This window comes from Caretta caretta, chromosome 8, assembly GCF_965140235.1.
Source record: "Caretta caretta isolate rCarCar2 chromosome 8, rCarCar1.hap1, whole genome shotgun sequence".
NCBI classification, from domain to species: Eukaryota; Metazoa; Chordata; order Testudines; family Cheloniidae; genus Caretta; species Caretta caretta.
The window spans coordinates 8,692,981-8,710,832 of NC_134213.1; the positions used below are offsets into that span (position 1 = coordinate 8,692,981).

General features: G+C 41.5%; 1 protein-coding gene across 3 annotated transcripts in view; it reads left to right on the plus strand.

Annotated features, from left to right (window-relative positions):
• The window catches only part of GFPT2 (glutamine-fructose-6-phosphate transaminase 2), a 101,283-nt gene that overhangs the window by 72,602 nt on the left and 10,829 nt on the right, over positions 1–17,852 (plus strand). For 2 of the 3 annotated variants that reach the window (XM_048862436.2, XM_075131262.1), the window contains 5 exons: positions 12,847–12,954; positions 13,691–13,789; positions 14,736–14,861; positions 16,420–16,478; positions 16,962–17,096. In XM_048862436.2, the coding sequence (XP_048718393.1) occupies positions 12,847–12,954; positions 13,691–13,789; positions 14,736–14,861; positions 16,420–16,478; positions 16,962–17,096 (527 nt within the window). Of the gene's footprint in view, positions 1–3,222; positions 3,333–12,846; positions 12,955–13,690; positions 13,790–14,735; positions 14,862–16,419; positions 16,479–16,961; positions 17,097–17,852 lie in introns of those variants that run through there. The other variant, XM_075131261.1, reaches the window with a different exon arrangement.

The following is a 17,852-nucleotide window of genomic DNA, read 5'->3' on the forward strand; positions in this document are numbered from 1 at the left end:
GGGGCCGGGTAGGACCGTCCCGCGGGCCATAGTTTGCCCACCTTTGTTTTAGAGTAAAAATGCCTCATAAACCTAAACTGACAAAAGAGCCTCCTTCGGTTTTTCTTCCAGAGGGTGGGAGACCCTAGCCACACCAAGTTGTTTGCTTGGGGTGCTTCATGGACAGGTCCCAGTTTTACTTCTTGCAAGGGGGCCCTGTCCTTTGCAGGCTTTCTTAAGTCCCTTCTGCTGCGGGATCAAAAGGAAAGTTAAATGCCCCAGCACACCCAAGAATAACTTCTTCCTGGGGTCCCTCAAAGGGGATAAAAGCCAACAGTACAGCATCTGTGCAGTGGTTTTTGAGATGTCCCTCTGGCTGGGCTGCTGAATCACACTCACTCTGTCAGGCTTACCCTTGGAGTTCACTGCACTTCCCCAAATAGCTTGGGTGGAGATCTGATGGGTGTTTCTCCCTGTGGCATCAGGAATTGCTTCAGCAGTTTTCTGCTTGGGGTGATCTCTCCGCTGACTGCAGTTTCCTCCTTTTCAAAGGCTTCCTCACAGTGCCTCTCTCTGGCACCTTTCTTGTCAGCTATCCACAACCCCCGTAGCACTTTTGTTGCTGTACAGTACTCTGAAATTCCCTAAACTTTTTTCTTTTTTTAAAAGGTGATATCCAGAACAGCACCCTGAATTGCTATACCTAGCTTGTTGAGTTCAAGACACATTAAACTACACCTCTACCCTGATATAACGTGGGCCTCAGGAGCCAAAAAATCTTATCGCATTATAGGTGAAACTGTTTTATATCGAACTTGCTTTGGCCTTGAGCATTTCCATTGTTAATAGTCACTTCCTGCTCCCTGTCCCCTGACTGCCCCGACGCCTATCCAGGCCCCCCAGGACTCCCAAGACCTATCCAATGCCCCCGTTCCCTGACCGCCCCACCTCCAGAGCCTCCGAACCATCCAACCTTCCCCCCCCCCCAAGCTCCCTGTCCCCTGACCGACCCCTAAGAAGAGCAGTGTGTCAGAGCCAGACACACTGATGCACTGATTTGCCGGAGCACACAGCCACCCCCTTTGCGCCCCAGAGCACTGCTTTACCGCATTCTATCTGAATTCATGTTCTATCTGAATTTGTGTTATATCGGGGTAGAGGTGTAGTTGTCATCTAGCTCAGGTTTGGACCATTCATAGATTTTAAGACCAGAAGGGACCATTATGATCATCTAGTCTGACCTCCTTAAAAGCCGCATAGCCAAGCAGGCCCAACCAGTGCGTTCTTTATGCAGTCTTCCAAGTTAGTAATGAAAATGCCAAATGGTATTAGACACAGGGCAGGCTGACAGCATCTCACTCAACACCTCTTCCCAACATGACACTTAACCATTAATTACTTCAATTTTTTAATGCCACTGTGCATCTAGTTTATAACAGTTCCAGCTCATTTTCATTTCTCTAATTTCCTCTTGGGAATGTCATATGGAGTCCTATTGACTGCCATGCTAATGTGAAATACTTTGTTCAGCCCACTTTTCTTATCCTCTAAGCTTGTCATCTATCAAAGTAACAGGTTTCAGAGTGGTAGCCGTGTTAGTCTGTATCCGCAAAAAGAACGAGGAGTACTTGTGGCACCTTAGAGACTAACACATTTATTTGAGCATAAGCTTTCGTGGGCTAAAACCCACTTCATCGGATACATGCAATGGAAAATACAGTAGGAAGATATATACACAGAGAACATGAAAAAATGGGTGTTGCCCTACCCACTGTAATGAGAGTGATCAGTTAAGGTGAGCTATTATCAGCAGGAGAAAAAACCTTTTGTAGTGATAATCAGGATGGCCCATTTCCAACAGTTGACAAGAAATAAGCATGGGGAAATAATTTTACTTTGTGTAATGACCCATCCACTCCCAGTCTTTATTCAAGCCTAATTAACTGGACACCATTAAATGGGTCATTACACAAAGTAAAACTATTTCCCCATGCTTATTTTCCCCCCCTACCGTTACTCACAAGTTCTTGTCAACTGTTGGAGAGGGGCCATCCTGATTATCACTACAAAAGGTTTTTTTTTCTCCTGCTGATCACTCTCGTTACAGTGGGTATGGCAACACCCATTTTTTCATGTTCTCTGTGTGTGTATGTATATAATCTTCCTACTGTATTTTCCACTGCATGCATCTGATGAAGTAGGTTTTAGTTCACAAAAGCTTATGCTCAAATAAATTTGTTAGTCTCTAAGGTGCCCTAAGTACTTCTTGTTCTATCAAAGTAAGTTAGTTTGGCACAACCCGATTTTTGTTGACAAATTTACCTAATCAGAGCTGGAAAAGATCTACTATCAACCTTATCACTATTTATATTACAATATGGCTTAATGACTCTAACTGCAATCAGGGCCCCATTGGGAAGGATGGGAGAGGAAAATAGGCACAGGGAGGTGAAGTTGCCCAAGGCCATGCAGCAGGTCAGTGGCAGATAGGATTCAAACCCAGGTTGTCTGATTGACTAGTCACTGGACCATTCTGCCACAGAAAAAAAAAGCATCTCTTTAATTTCTCCAAGTATCACATATTTATTTACTGCATTTCTCTGAACAAGGACAATGAAAATAGACTGTTTTACTTCCTGCTTCTTCTCATGGATCAGCTCAAGGCTGCTATGTGCTCCGTAACCGGTTTTTCTTTTCTTTCTTTTAATTTCATGACCGTTTAAAATTTTGGCCTCAGCCTGGCAGTGTCCTCCTTTACTGCAATGTACCATTTCAATAAAACACCCCCCCACCCCCCAGGGGCTGCGGGGGGTTGGTCTGTGCCCATCTCTCAAAGCCGGGACAGGTCCTGTCCCTGGGGGCTCTAGACAAGACAGGGCTTTGTCCTGCTTTCGGTAACCCCTGAGAGGCCCAGGAGTCCCTCTCTCCCACCCCCTTTCCACAAAGACTCCGCCACCAGCCGGGCGGGCGGCGGGGTTGGAAGAGGAGCCGGGGGCAGCGGGCGCCCGTTCTCCTGTCTCCAGACCCCGAGCGAGTCCCCACCGCGCCCGCTGCTCGCAGGGTGGGAGCCCGGGTGGGCACAGCCCGGGCAGGGGCCGTGCGAGCTCCGCCGTACCCCTGGCACGACCCCCCCCCCCCCGCGCCCCCGGCCCCGCCCGACAGTCCCGCGTCCGCAGCCCGCGCTGGCCCCGGGACCAGCCCCCCGCCCTGCCCCCGGGACCAGCCCCCCGCCCTGCCCGCAGCCAATGAGCAGGGAGGGAGCCCGCCCGGCGGCGCTATAAGAGCGGGGGCCGCGGCTCCAGCCGGGCTCGCCTCCCCGGGACGAGGGTTACGGTGCGCTGGGACCATGTGCGGTGAGTAACGGGCTCGCCTGGCTCCCGGCTTCTCCCTCCCCTCCCCTGGCCTGGTGTGGGACCCCCCCCCGCCCCGCAAGCGGAGCCCTCGCCCCCTCTGCAGGGAGCCCTCGCCCCGCCTTTCTTCCGAAGCCGGAAAACACGGGGGGGGGCATCTCCTTCCATCCTGCCAGGGGCCCCGACGTTCGCGGGAGCCCCCCACCCCCTGGCCTCAAGGCCCCCAGAAGGCGGAAAGCCCCTGAACCGGGGGGCCAAGGGGGCACCTCCTTTCCAGCCCGCACCCCAGCAAGGGGACTGGCGGATGCTTTTCTCTGCCCTCGGCACCTCCCCGTTCGCACCCAGCCTGGCACCGCCCCTTCTCCCTCCAGCTGAGCTGGAGCCAGAGGTGGCAGCAGTCCCATGTGTTCGCCCCTCGACCCCCAAAGCTTGTTGCTTTCATGGAGAATGCTACGGTGCGGGGGCAAGCTAGGTGAATGTTTTTGCCCCCCCCATCCGGAGCCGGCTACAAGGTCCTTGGTGGCCACCCCAAATGGGAGTGAGGACAAAGCCTATCTGTAATCCTATTACAAACTCTGTGTGTGTGTGGGGGGGGGGGGCTAATTACATCTTCTCCTGGGAGACAGCAGGGGAGCAAGCAACTGCTGGGACAGGAGTGACTTTATTGTTAATTTGCAGGGTTGTTGTGTTGGTCCAGGAGACCAGGTGCCTGAGGGAATATCGGTTACTGGACCAGCTCCTGTTAGTGGACGAGACCAGCTTTGGCGGTCCGCAGACCCAAAGAACAGGTTTCAGAGTAGCAGCCGTGTTAGTCTGTATTCGCAAAAAGAAAAGGAGCACTTGTGGCACCTTAGAGACTAACCAATTTATTTATTTATAGACCCAAAGAAGAACCCTGTAGAGCTCAACAGCTTGTCTCTTTCACTGCCAGAAGCTGGTCTGAGAAAAGATATTTCCTCACCCACCCTGTCTTTTTTTTATTTTTAATAGCATTAAAATTAGCCAGAACCCCTACTACAGTGTGAATAGGAGTTCTAGTTATTTAAAAATACAGACAATCCAGGCTTGATCCACAACTGTTCTCTCTGGGCTTCTTTATTTTTTAGAATTCTGCTCTTGATGCATCTGTTTTGTGGGGATGGTAAACCATAGATCTGGGAGGGTGTAACTGGCTTTTAACCATTTGTGCTTGTCATAGGTAATGCTTCCCATCCTTAACTCCCTTTTGGACCAGTCGTATCTTTCTGTTTGTTTGTCCTCCCCCAAACTCCATCTTGCTGGCTTGCCCCCAAACATCTTTCATCACAACAGGCTTCAGGTGGTCCACTTCAGTGGTTCTCTGTTTTTGGGTTACTGGGTGGCTCCACTATTAATCTTTGCTCTAGATCAGTGGTTTTTTCAGCCTTTGGCCTGCTAACTCTGGGGGTCTGCAGACCATGTCTAAGATTTACAAAGGGGTCTTCACCTCCATTTGAAATTTTTTAGGGGTCTGCAAATGAAAAGGTGAAAACTACTGCTCTAGGTCCAAATGTCTCCTCTTGACATTTGGCTGTGTCTTCCCTAGGGGAAAAAGTCTGTTCTTCACTTGAGTTAAAATTAGGGCTGTCAAGCGATTAAAAAAAATTAATTGCGATTAATTGTGCTGTTAAACAATAATAGAATACCATTATTTAAATATTTTTGATGTCTAAATTTTCAAATATATTGAATTCAAATACAAGACAGAATACAAAGTGTACAGTGCTCACTTTATTTATTTTTGATTACAAATATTTGCACTGTAAAAAACAAAAGTATTTTTCAATTCACCTAATACAAGTACTGTAGTGCAACCTCTTTATCATGAAAGTTGAATTTAGAAATGTAGAATTAGGTAAAAAAAACCCAACAACCTGCATTCAAAAACAAAACAATGTAAAACTTTAGAGCCTAAGAGTCCACTCAGTTCTACTTAAGCCAATTGCTCAGACAAACAAATTTGGTTACAATTTGCAGGAGATAATGCTGCCTGCTTCTTGTTTACAATATCACCTGAAAGTGAGAATAGGCGTTCGCATGGCACTGTTGTAGCAGGTATTGCAAGATATTTGTGAGCCAGATGTGGTAAAGATTCACATGTCCCTTCATGCTTCAACCACCATTCCAGAGGACATGCGTCCGTGCTGATGATGGGTTCTGCTCAATAACAACACATAGCAGTGTGGACCGACGCATGTTGATTTTTGTTATGTGAGTCAGTTGCCACCAGCAGAAGGTTGATTTTTCTTTTTTGGTGGTTTGGGTTCTATAGTTTCCACATCGGAGTGTTGCTCTTTTAAGAATTCAGAAAGTATGCTCCGCAGCTCATCCCTCTTTTGGAAGGCACTTCAGATTCTTAAACTTTAGGTCAAGTGCTGTAGCTATCCTTAAAAATCTCACATTGGTACCTTCTTTGCATTTTGTCAAATCTGTGAAAGTATTCTTAAAACGAACATGTGGGGTGGCTCATCATCCGAGACTGCTATAACATGAAATGCAGGGAAAACAGAACATGAGACATACAGTTCTCCCCCAAGGAGTTCAGTCACAAATTTAATTACCGCATTATTTTTTTAGCGGGCAACATCAGCATGGAAGCATGTCCTCTAGAATGCTGGCCAAAGCATGAAGGGGCATATGAATGTTTAGCATATCTGGCATGTAACTACCTTGCAATGCTGCCTACAAAAGTGCCATGTGAACGCCTTTTCTCACTTTCAGGTGACATGGTAAATAAGAAGAAGGCAGCAGAATCTCCCATAAATGTAAACAATCCGATGAAGTGAGCTGTACCTCACGAAAGCTTATGCTCAAATAAATTTGTTAGTCTCTAAGGTGCCACAAGTACTCCTTTTCTTTTTGTGGATACAGCTGCTACTCTGAAACTTGTTTGTCTTCGCGATTGACTAAACAAGAAGTAGGACTGAGTGGACTAGTAGGTTTGGAAGTTTTACTTTGTTGTGTTACATAACTGCACGCAAACAAAAATGTAGATTTTGTTTTTTTTAAGTTTCTCTTTCATGATAAAGAGATTGCACTGCAGTACTTCTAAGAGGTGAATTAAAAATACTATTGCTTTTGTTTATCATTTTTACAGTGCAAATATTTGTAATAAAAATAATATAAAGTGAGCAGTGTACACTTTGTATTCTGTGTTTTAATACAAATATATTTGAAAATGTAGAAAAAAATCCAAAAAATTTAATAAATTAATAGGTATTCTATTGTTTAACAGTGTGATTAATTGCAATTAATTTTTTTTTTAGTTAAATCGCGTGAGTAAACTGCAATTAATTGACAGCCCTAGTTAAAATCCTAGTGATAAGTCAGTTTGTAGTAGTTTTCACATGACTCAGTAGAGTTCTGCCATCGGCCTAGGCCACTTCTCAGAGAGGTGGATAACTACATCAACAGAAAAACCTCTTCCATCAATGTAAGAAGTGTCAACTCCACAGAGCTACTGTGCTGTTGTAGAGTAACAGCCGTGTTAGTCTGTATTCGCAAAAAGAAAAGGAGGACTTGTGGCACCTTAGAGACTAACCAATTTATTTGAACATAAGCTTTCATGAGCTTCTCACGAAAGCTTATGTTCAAATAAATTGGTTAGTCTCCAAGGTGCCACAAGTCCTCCTTTTCTTTTTGTGCTGTTGTAGGTATTGAATTAGCCAAGGCCATGTCTATGCTACAACAAACCTTTGCTTTCCTACTGAAAGCAAGACCTTTAAGATGATAGCCAACCCAGCAGAGATTGTTGATTAGGCTGGCTTTGAATGTGACTAGATTCTATAAAAAGAACAGGAGTACTTGTGGCACCTTAGAGACTAATACATTTATTAGAGCATAAGCTTTCATGGGCTACAGCCCACTTCATCGGATGCATAGAATGGAACATATAGTAAGAAGGTGTGTGTGTGTGTGTGTGTATACATATATACACACACACGTACAGAGAAGGTGGAAGTTGCCATACAAACTATAAGAGGCTAATTAAGATGAGCTATTATCATTAGCCTCTTACAGTTTGTATGGCAACTTCCACCTTCTCTGTACGTGTGTGTGTATATATGTGTACACACACACACACCCCTTCTTACTATATGTTCCATTCTATGCATCCGATGAAGTGAGCTGTAGCCCACGGAAGCTTATGCTCTAATAAATTTGTTAGTCTCTAAGGTGCCACAAGTACTCCTTAGTTTTTGTGGATACAGACTAACATGGCTGCTACTCTGAAACTAGATTCTATGATGCTTTAAAAAGTGATAGCAGCCTGTATACACTAGGGCTCTCAATGCTGCTAATGCAGTGCAGTTTAGCAACAGAGGGAATTTTTTTTTTTTGAAAACTTTTTTTAATGTAGAGAGGCTCCTCAAAATTTGTGAGGAATTTGGTAAAGGTGAGGAGTCCATTGAGGGACAAGGAAAAGTGTGCTACTTACCTGTACTTGAATGAAACTTTAAAAAGGTTCTTGGTGTGAGATTTGGGCTCAAATTGAGTTTTACTGAGTCTCCTTAACTTTTATGCTCTGAAGCAGAAATCAATGCTTTGTCTTTTTGAAAATGTCCAAGGAGATGTTCGAACATCTACTTACTTTTAAGTTGCTTTCATCAAAACAAACTTAAAAGGTACCTTAATTAAAACAAACAACAACAAAGCAACCTAGGTGAGAGACAACCCTAGGTAAACAGACATGTCAGAAACATTCAACTGAGAGACTGGAAGTGACTTAATCCGAAGGTATGCAGGCTTTATTGATTAAGGAAATAAGGGAGTTAATCCTGCTAACGCAGTTTAGTAACATTTCTAATTTAGGGGTGGGGTAACTGACTCAGTATGAAATGGCAAGGGGAGTAACCAGTCACGTATGGTGAGAATGATGTGATTTAATTGCACTCCGCCTTCTGCCACCACCAGCATTTGTGTACCAGATGTCTTCAGTAATATAACATTTTTTAATTTTTACAATGGAACTTCAGTCCCAAAATGCCATGGGAGGGGGGAAGAGGACAGGGAATCCTTGTTCTGGATGTGAGGCATCTGTAAAATGCCCAGGATAACATGTATGACCCCATTAACTGTCACGTACCCCTTAACACATACATGGCATGTTGAAGCTGTTCTGTGAAACCTGGACACTTTCAATATTCTCTCTACAGTCAGCAGATATTTTAATATTTTTAAAAAGTATTAATAGTCCCTTAAGGTTTATTGTCTCCTCCAATGATGTAAATCTGGAAATATTCACTGTGGTACCTTCTTGTCTAATCTCTGATTTTGTGTATGTGTGGGGTGGGGTTAGGTAGTACATACAAGCCAAAGGTTTGCAATGTCGGTTCCTTAAATTTAAGTACCTAAATTTATCTACATAGAAACCTAAGTACCCTTTTCAGGTGACTAATCTGGAAAATTTTGGCCAGAATTGCCATTTACGTAAATGGCAATGTTGTTGCATGAAAATAAGGTAGGAAGAGTAGTAGTAGGCATCTGTCAGTCTCGAGAGACCACGGGTAGGTGCCACTGAGAGGTAAAAAAATTTACTGAGCTTGTTTTTATGGCATCTGCAAATGTGGCTGAAGAGACCCACTCGGGAGAGAGAGTCTCTGCCACATCTGTCACATTTAAAAGTGATGTTTCGATCCTATGAGGATGCAATGTAAAAAGTGTTGACTCTTTTAAGCAGACTGGCTATTTTAAGTGTAAAATAAGCTCTAGTCCATCTAAAAGTGAATTTCACTTTCTTCTCTCAGAGCTAAGTTTCTGGCACCAACAACGCACTCGCTCCAACTATTGAACGTGGACTTTAATCTCTTGGGGCGGGGAAGTGCCTTTACTTTCGGTCAAATTCAAAGCATAGGCTGCTCCCATCTTGGTGGAATCTTGCAATTACAAGCATTCTTGTGAAGTTTTTCAATAGAAAATTCTCAGAATCCTTTTTCTAACACATGACATGCAGTCTGCCAGAGAAAGCCAGAACTGCAGACTCTTGATGGGGGTTTAAGGAGAGGCCTCAAGCAAAGATTAACTCTGCTCTTTCTTAAACTTCTGAGCAGTATTTTGGTGTTTTGTTTGTACAGAAGCCATTTTGCACTGGAATAGACAATCAGCTACAAGTAACTTGATCAAACCAGATAATTACAGTCATTACTACAGTTTATAACTGGCTTCATCTTCTGTGTGATGCAGTTACAACATGGTATTGTGGTCAAAGGACAATACTCTAGCAAAAGACAAAAGAATGACTTTGAACATTAGCAGTTAGATATAAAATATCCAATTCTATCTTGTACCCCAGATTTATATTCAAGGACAACACTTCATTTTTTTTTTAAATTGTGCTAGTGAGGTGAGACCATCACTTTCAATGGCTTTACTTGATTTTTTTGGTATAATACTTAAGCTAAAATGTGTTAGCCTTTTTTATTACAAGTTCTGTTGGAAATTGCCTCTAGCTAACACTTTTTAATGGTTTTCAGAGGGATCAGTTTCACAAGTCTCCTTTATATCAAGTAAAAATATTTGTCAAACCTGTAATTTGGTTCAGCTTCCAGTGGATGCGAGCTTTTCAGAAAACACTGTACTAAAATGTTGGTCTAATTGCATGTTGCTCAACTCCTCTTTAAATCCAGCCAAAAGGATGATCTGTTCAGGGAAGAAAGTACACGAGTGAATAAATTATGAAACACAAAAAAATACTGGAGAGGTTTGGTTTTGAGAATGAATTATTTCCCTATACCCAAAGAGTTTGTAATATATTCCTTGGCAACCCAGGTGCAGCTATCACTTTCAGTGTAATGGCCTCTAGTGGCTTCTGAACCTCTGAGTTGACATATGTAGAAACATAGCTAGAGTTCCCTAGAAACAAGGAGCCTTTAACAATTACAGCACACTGGTAGCATTGTAAAGGCCGTCCCAAAGGAAGCTTTTCCTGGAGCTCTGCATAGTCACGAAGACGCCACGCTGAACATACATGCCTGAGGTGTCTTTAAATACGTTGTGAAATCTGGCATAGAAAGAAGGGTTGGAGCTGAAAAGGGAGGCATGTAACAATGTTTTGGAATGCTATTAAGAAATCTGTATTTAAAAATTCTGCTCTTGAGGCTGATGGCATGCACCAAACAACTGGAACTGGGTGTCTGAAAAAGCTGTCCAAAAATCCGCAGTCTAAGGAGCCTTTATATGTAATAAACTGTAGACATTACTTCCAAGAAATCCATTTAAGAATAACACTTGCAATGTGTTCAGTTAAATTTTTTTAAAAAGCATCTAATGTGTCAATGTTCTCTGCACATACTGCCACCCGGATATTAATATGATGAGCATATTAGAAATGCCTAGGCTAAACAGATATATGCAGTGCTGTTGTTGCTGTGTTGGTCCCAGGATATTAGAGAGAAGATGGGTGAGGTAATATCTTTTATTGGACCAACTTCTGTTGGTGAGAGAGACTAAACAGAGGGATTTCTATTCTGTAGTGCAGAACTGTTCTACTGAGGATATGCTATTCTGGATCAGTCTAATGAGCACAATAGTTTATGTGAGATTAAAAAGCTATCAGGCTAATTGTAATATCTATGGTAGAAATTCTTTGAAATTGCTGGATTTACACGAACAATGAATTTGTCCCTAGATGTTCAACTATAATATCTTCACTACAACTTCCTTGCTTTTGGAGGACCACTGGGATATGTAAATTATGATGTTGAGTTCTCAATATCTTTAATTGATGGAGTGAAGGTATTAACAAATGCTTCTTGTATTCAAAATGTTAATTAGTCATTGCAGCTCTGTATTTGTTAATAAAAACAATACTTTCAAGTTTAACTGTCTCTCTTAATAGCTCAACTTTTACTCCTTTAGCTCTGTGATGTCACTTTCACTAGTTCTCTCGTCTGGATATGGTTTTCTGGACTAGACAGGAGCTAATTTATAATGTTAAAGGCATTTTTTAACAGCAAAACCTTCCAGGCTACCATTAGAACAAAAATGGTCACAAGAATACATGTTTTGTCTTTTGCTTGTAGGTCTCCTTAAAAAAACAAACAAACCCCCCCCCCCCCCCCCCCGCGTGCACACACACACCAAAAACTGAATATAGTTGCACCCTCTAAAGTGATCAGTGATCAGTTATCCTTCAGTCTCATTAGGGACATTATGCTATTACTCTGCTTCACCTCAGCCTTCAGAAAATGACCTGACACATCAAGAATTCCTTCCTGTCTTAGTGGTGTCCCATTCCCCTGTTCTTCTTTCCCTCCCATTCAAGAAAAGAGATTCCAGCTTGTGCACTTTCTTCTCATTCTGTCTTTCTGTTTATGGAGCAGAGTGTTCAGTTCTTTTCTACAGCAGATTGCTCTCTGAACAAGATGACCTCATAGACGTTAAGGTCAGAAGGGTCCGTCATGATCATCTAATCTGACTTCCTGCATATTGCTCACCACAGCGCTTCACCCACCCACTCCTGTAATAGACCCATAACCTCTGGCTGAGTTACTGATATTCTCCAATCGTGATTTAAAGACTTCAAGTTACAGAGAATCCATCATTGACTCTAGTTTCAAGCAGCAAATGACCCATACTGCACAGCTGCAGCGGAAGGTGAAAATCCCCTAGAGTGTCTGCCAATCTGACCTGCGGGAAAATTTCCTCCTGACCCCAAATATGGTGATCAGTTAGACCCTGAGCATGTCATCAAGACCTACCAGCCAGACACCTAGGAAAGAATTCAACGTAGTAACCCAGAGCCCTGAAGCATGTGGGATGACAAATGGGACTAACAACTCTTCGTAGAGTCAGGGGTGACAAGCCGGTTATGTTGAGGGAGAACTTCGGGGGTGTGTCCTTTTGTCCCCTCACTTTTTTGTCCTTCCTTTTCGATGTCTTTTCTTTCCTTTGTATTTGCTTCCCTAGTTTTCTCTTCTCTCCCCCTGCTAAAATGACCATTGAACACCATATAAAGTAGAAACTTTTCAAAAATAGATAACTACTCAAAGTACCTATCCTATTTAAGCATTTTGGGCCCTGACTTTGATTACTAATGTCACCTTTTGTTGTACCTTCGTATTCAGATGTCTTAGTTATAGATATGAAGTTGATCACAATACTCTCATTTTCAGCTGCAATCATCATGAAGTGTTGGGAAGACTCTTTTCAGCTTTTGATGTTCGCTGCTGCTCCTAATTGGATATGACTGTGAGGAGAATGAAAGGCTAAGCATTGCTTAGAACTGGTGCACTTGTTTAATGAACATGAACACTGTATTTGGTTTGCAGCATTTAAAATGGTTGGATAAATTTCTCTTCCCATTTTAAAGCCCACTGGGAATGACTGTACCAAACATAGACTTTATTGGGAAATGCGTGGTTGGTTGGTTTGTTTGTTTAATCTTACCAATAAATAAATGTTTTGAATTCCATAAAGGATTTTAAATCAATTTCTGAAGGGATTCAAACTAAATATTTGCTTTCTGTTCTGTCTCCCTTCCTCTCTCCTTGTTTTACAGGAATCTTTGCTTATCTGAACTACAGAGTACCTCAGACTCGGAAGCAGATATTTGAGACTCTGATAAAAGGGCTACAGAGATTAGAATACAGAGGCTATGACTCTGCAGGTATCTAAATTTACTTGTACATGTGAGCATTTGTAAACAGGATGATGCTAACTGCTTACCTTTAAATTTAAGATAATATGGCTAATACTTTTAATCAAAACTCAGCATCTTGATTTGCACAGTATTCTCTCAAGCTAATTTTATACCATTGCCAGGAGAGGATCAAAATAATTTATCTTGACTATTAATCTCATCTTCAACTTTCCTTAGGACTTGAAGGGCTGAACACTTGATTTAACCAGGTGCTCACCTATAATTGAGGTGTAGATCATGTAATCAAAGCAAACAGGATAAGGGAACACTGTCTACACACTATAGGGTTGGGTTTGGGGCTTTTTTTGGGTTGGGGTAGCATGTGTCTTGTTGGAGGGGGGGCGGGAATCAAGGAGGCTTATTAAAATGACATATAACTTTTTAATGTCACTAGGCAAAATCTAGCTGGGGGTCCTTACTTAGGCAAAAGTCCTGTTGACTTCAGTGGGAATTTTGCCTGAACTGGGGAGACAGGAATTGCCCTAATCTAATCTACAGGAGTCCAGTAATAGACTTCAAGAGTTTCTCTTTGGAGGCTAATTTTGAAGTAGAGCCATGCCTTTGCATGTGCATGTCAGTCTCATCTCAGGTTGGACATTTCTTATGGACTCAGACTTTAAGGCTAGAAGGGAACATCATGATCATCTAGTTAAATTCATTTCTTAAGTAGCTGACACTCACAGATAGGTCTTCTGAATTCTAGGTGTTGCCATTGATGGAAATAATAACGAAGATAAAGAAAGGTACATCAGACTAATCAAGAAAAGAGGAAAAGTGAAGGCACTAGATGAGGAGTTACACAGTAAGTTTAAAAATTCGTATGTTGGCTTTGTATGTATTGCTGGTATGCAGATATCACCTTAGACCTCACTCGTGTGAAAACATTACCGCTGATCGCTGCATTGTATAACAGGCATTAGATTGGAGTGAGTGGTCTGTGATCAGCCACACTGGCTGTCACAAAGTAAATCCGTCTTCATGCTCCAAGTGTAAAGCAGCATTCTTCTTGTTAAAGTGATGGAAGCCTCAGTCCACTCTTCATTTTTGGGTGGCTACCATGCTCCTTGAAATATGAGCTTCCTCTTGCAAGCAGTCATATACTTAATGGACATTCTGCAGCAGGAATGGCAGAACATGGACTGTTGTACAACAGAAGCTCTTATTAGCACTAAAGCAACTGGCTGTCTTCACAGCATCAGTTTTATATAACGCTTCTGTAACCCACACACCCTCTGGGTGTGGAGTTCTGTCCCATCTAGTGGGGTTGACACCACTGAGAGAGAGTTAGAGAGAGAGACACTGATTGCTCTAGCTAACAGCCAGTTGACCTTTAGCTCAGGCATTAGAGGCTCATGCACTAAGCTCCAGAGGTCCCTGGTTTGATCCCTCCTGCTGATGACCGGGTTCTGTCCGTGTTCCACTTCCATCTATGAAAAGCAGAAGTCACGTTTCAATATATCTGCATTGTATCTTATAGTAATGTGAACTTTTGGCTTCGTGCATAACTGTTAGAATTGGTTGAAAATGGTTCAGCATTAGCAAATAAAGGTTTTAATCACAATAACTTGAACCACCCAAAGTTTAGTGTCATGAAAGTAAATACTTAAGGTTTTTTTGCCATCTTCTAACTGCTTTTTAATCTACTGAAATCTAAAAACGTTGGGGGACCAAATTCTGTTAATCTTGCGGTTTGTGTGATTTTAAGATTCAATTTAAAGCTGTTAGTGAACTGATTTCCCTCTCTATAGAACAAGATGGCATGGACTTAAAGGCAGATTTTGAAACACATTTTGGAATTGCTCACACTCGCTGGGCAACCCATGGAGTGCCCAATGCAGTGAATAGTCACCCTCAGAGATCAGATAAAAGGAATGGTAGGTATTCTCTGTACCAATCTGGAATCCTATTTGAATTTGAAATGTCACCAAAGACTTCAGAATACAGTGGATTACTGTAAAACTGATTTATGTATGTAAATTTCAGATAGTCTGAACTCAGTTACCTTGTCAAACAGAAATTTCAGCGAACAATTTTGTGGATTTTTCTGAATTTGGCAAAGCAGTAATTGCTCAAATAAAACATCCCTGCATCTAATAGTCTTAAGTGAAATTTGTGTCATGCTTGAGAAACAAGTGCAATTAAATCACTAAGGGTATAAATTGTTCTACCAATAAATATTTGTGTGTGTCAAAATTTTCAGTACAACTAGCCATCTACTCGGACATAATATAGAAATACATCTTATCGCGTCAAAGTCATCGTTGGTGTAATTGCATTTCGAAGGGATTAGATTGAGGATGAATTTAGCCTGTTGGGGGCTGTAAAATGCTTAGAAATTTTCGTAATGAAGTTTGAGCAATCTATTATGTCTGAATCCTGATTGGCTAGAAATTCTAAGGGCAGATCTACACTTAAAACACTCCACAGGCACAGCTGCATTGCCCTAGCACTTCAGTGGAGATGCTGCTACACCAGTGGGGAGAGCATCTTCCCTTAGCATAGTTAATCCACCTTTGCAAGAGGTGGTAGCTGTGTTGATGGGCCAAATGTTCAAAAGTACTCAGCCCCCAGCATACTAATCTCTGTTTAAAAACCTTGCTACTTATTGTGGGAACTGAATTCTTTTGAAAATTTGGCTCCTAATAGTTTTTATTTTTAAAGAAATTTCTTTATTTTTAAATCTTCCCTTACTGTCAGTCACCCCCAGGAGTGAAAATGGAGTTACCCTATTTGAAAACTTCTATCCAAACAATGAAACTTAGCTGTTTTATTGTTTGAAGTGTCCAGCTGCACTAACACATTCTTTGATTGAGACTACAGTATCCGAATGGCCTGTTGTCTCTTACAAATGTAATGATTTTTGGGTGGTGAATTTTTAATTGGTTTACAAGGGGTTTAATCATTGCTCAATCTGGCTAAATTCATATATTCTATTTAACATAATTGTTAATATCTAACAAAACGCTGTCTATAATAAACTAAAGTTAATAAAGATTACTGTTAATATTAATATCTAGTTGCAATATTTAATCTCAGAAATTGAGTGTGAACTCTTTAAAGAGGGCAACAGACTTCTTTTTGAAAAAGAAGATTACACTCTTCTCTTCCCCTTATAAACCAATCAAGCTGTTTCTCCCATTGGCTGGCTGGGAAGAGGGGGGAAAAGAGATTTACAGTTTCTATTCTGGGAAGTGCTTCAATACTACTGTGGTGGTGAGGGCTGTATAACTATCTTGATACGTAAGTCCTATAAGATTGTATTTTAAAAAACAGAACTCCTAGGATTTTGTAGTTCACTCTGTGGGTTCCGCGATAAATCTTGATCTTAAAGCTCTGGAAGTAACTAATGTATTTTGTGGCTTTAAGCTTCTGACTTTAATTTTGTGTGTATGGAGTTTCACATTCATTTTTTAATTTGAATCTTCCCTTCAGAGTTTGTAGTTATCCATAATGGAATCATCACAAACTATAAGGACCTGAGGAAATTTCTGGTAAGTTTATGACAACTTGAATAATTATAAAACTAGAAAATACAAGCAAACACGTACACATGTCTCATGGCATCTGCATAATGTGAATTACAATGTGCATGCAGTATTTCATTTAAAAACTGTATTATAATGGAAGCTGCCTAAAAAGGACACCCAGGAACAGATACAATGCAGTGCATTTCTGGCCCTTTACATGGCATGACTGGTATTGTCTGCAAACCTCTTCACACATTGTTGCTCATGTTCTACCCTGCACTGTTATAGTTACCTAAAGTCTCTTATCTAAATATTCCTTTGAAAATAATGCTATTCTGTTTTGTTATATCCTTACACTTCGTTCAGTGATAAATATATACCAGCCCAATGTGATCCTCTGTTTTGAAATATGTATCTTTCTGGTGAGACACACCAGTTAAAGGCACTTGTTGAGTTCCTGTCTGAGGAAGAAAACACTTACCTTGCCTTCAATATATAACATTGCAGGAGACCAAAGGCTATGAGTTTGAATCTGAAACTGACACTGAAACCATCCCAAAGCTGGTCAAATACATGTATGATAACAGAGAGACTGAAGATATCAGCTTTTCAGCCTTGGTAGAGAGAGTTATTCAACAACTGGTAAGTGTGGAAATTCCATCTTTCTGTGTGAAGGGGGACTGCTTATGGTGCTATTCGAATATTCTTCATGAATTTATTGAATCCCACAGAATTAATTAAAAGATGCTGCAAATAACTTTTTTAAAAACTTTTTAGTGGTTTTTATAGAGCAAGTAATTAGATTAAAACATTGGAAGCTTGAAAAACTTGGTAAATCTCAAACTTCGTTAGCCGTATTTTAAAGCAGTAAGGGGCGTGTTGCTGCTTTTTGCTAGACTGCTTTATGTTTAAAACACAGAGCTAGTTAGGGGACTGGTGAATCCATCTGCATAGACTGCCCACCCCTTCTGCAGATTTTGTTTTTGAGCAGTTCTGCACCCCGCCTATTTCATATTGTCCCTGTATGTGAGAGTCTGGAGATAGTCTTGGTAACATGGGGCAGGAGTTTGCTCTTGCACAGTATGGTACTTTTCAACTTCAAAGCTCTCTAACAAACATTCTTATACAAGGCTGCTTCTAAGTGTGGTGTCTTGGAGCCCCATACTTGCACTTGACAGTAAGGAAACTAAGAAGTAGTAGGACCTGAACTTTGGCCTACAAACTTGGGAATCATCCCATGTACATCCTGTAATGCATAACAAATTTGTATTACATTTCTAAATCTTACTGAAAATCTACAGCTGTCAGTTTTCATTGACTCTTAAAGTTGCTCATGAAGAGAATTGGCAGTCTTTTGTGTGTCTGGCTTGGGGTGGGAGGAGAGGGAGAGTTCTCTTT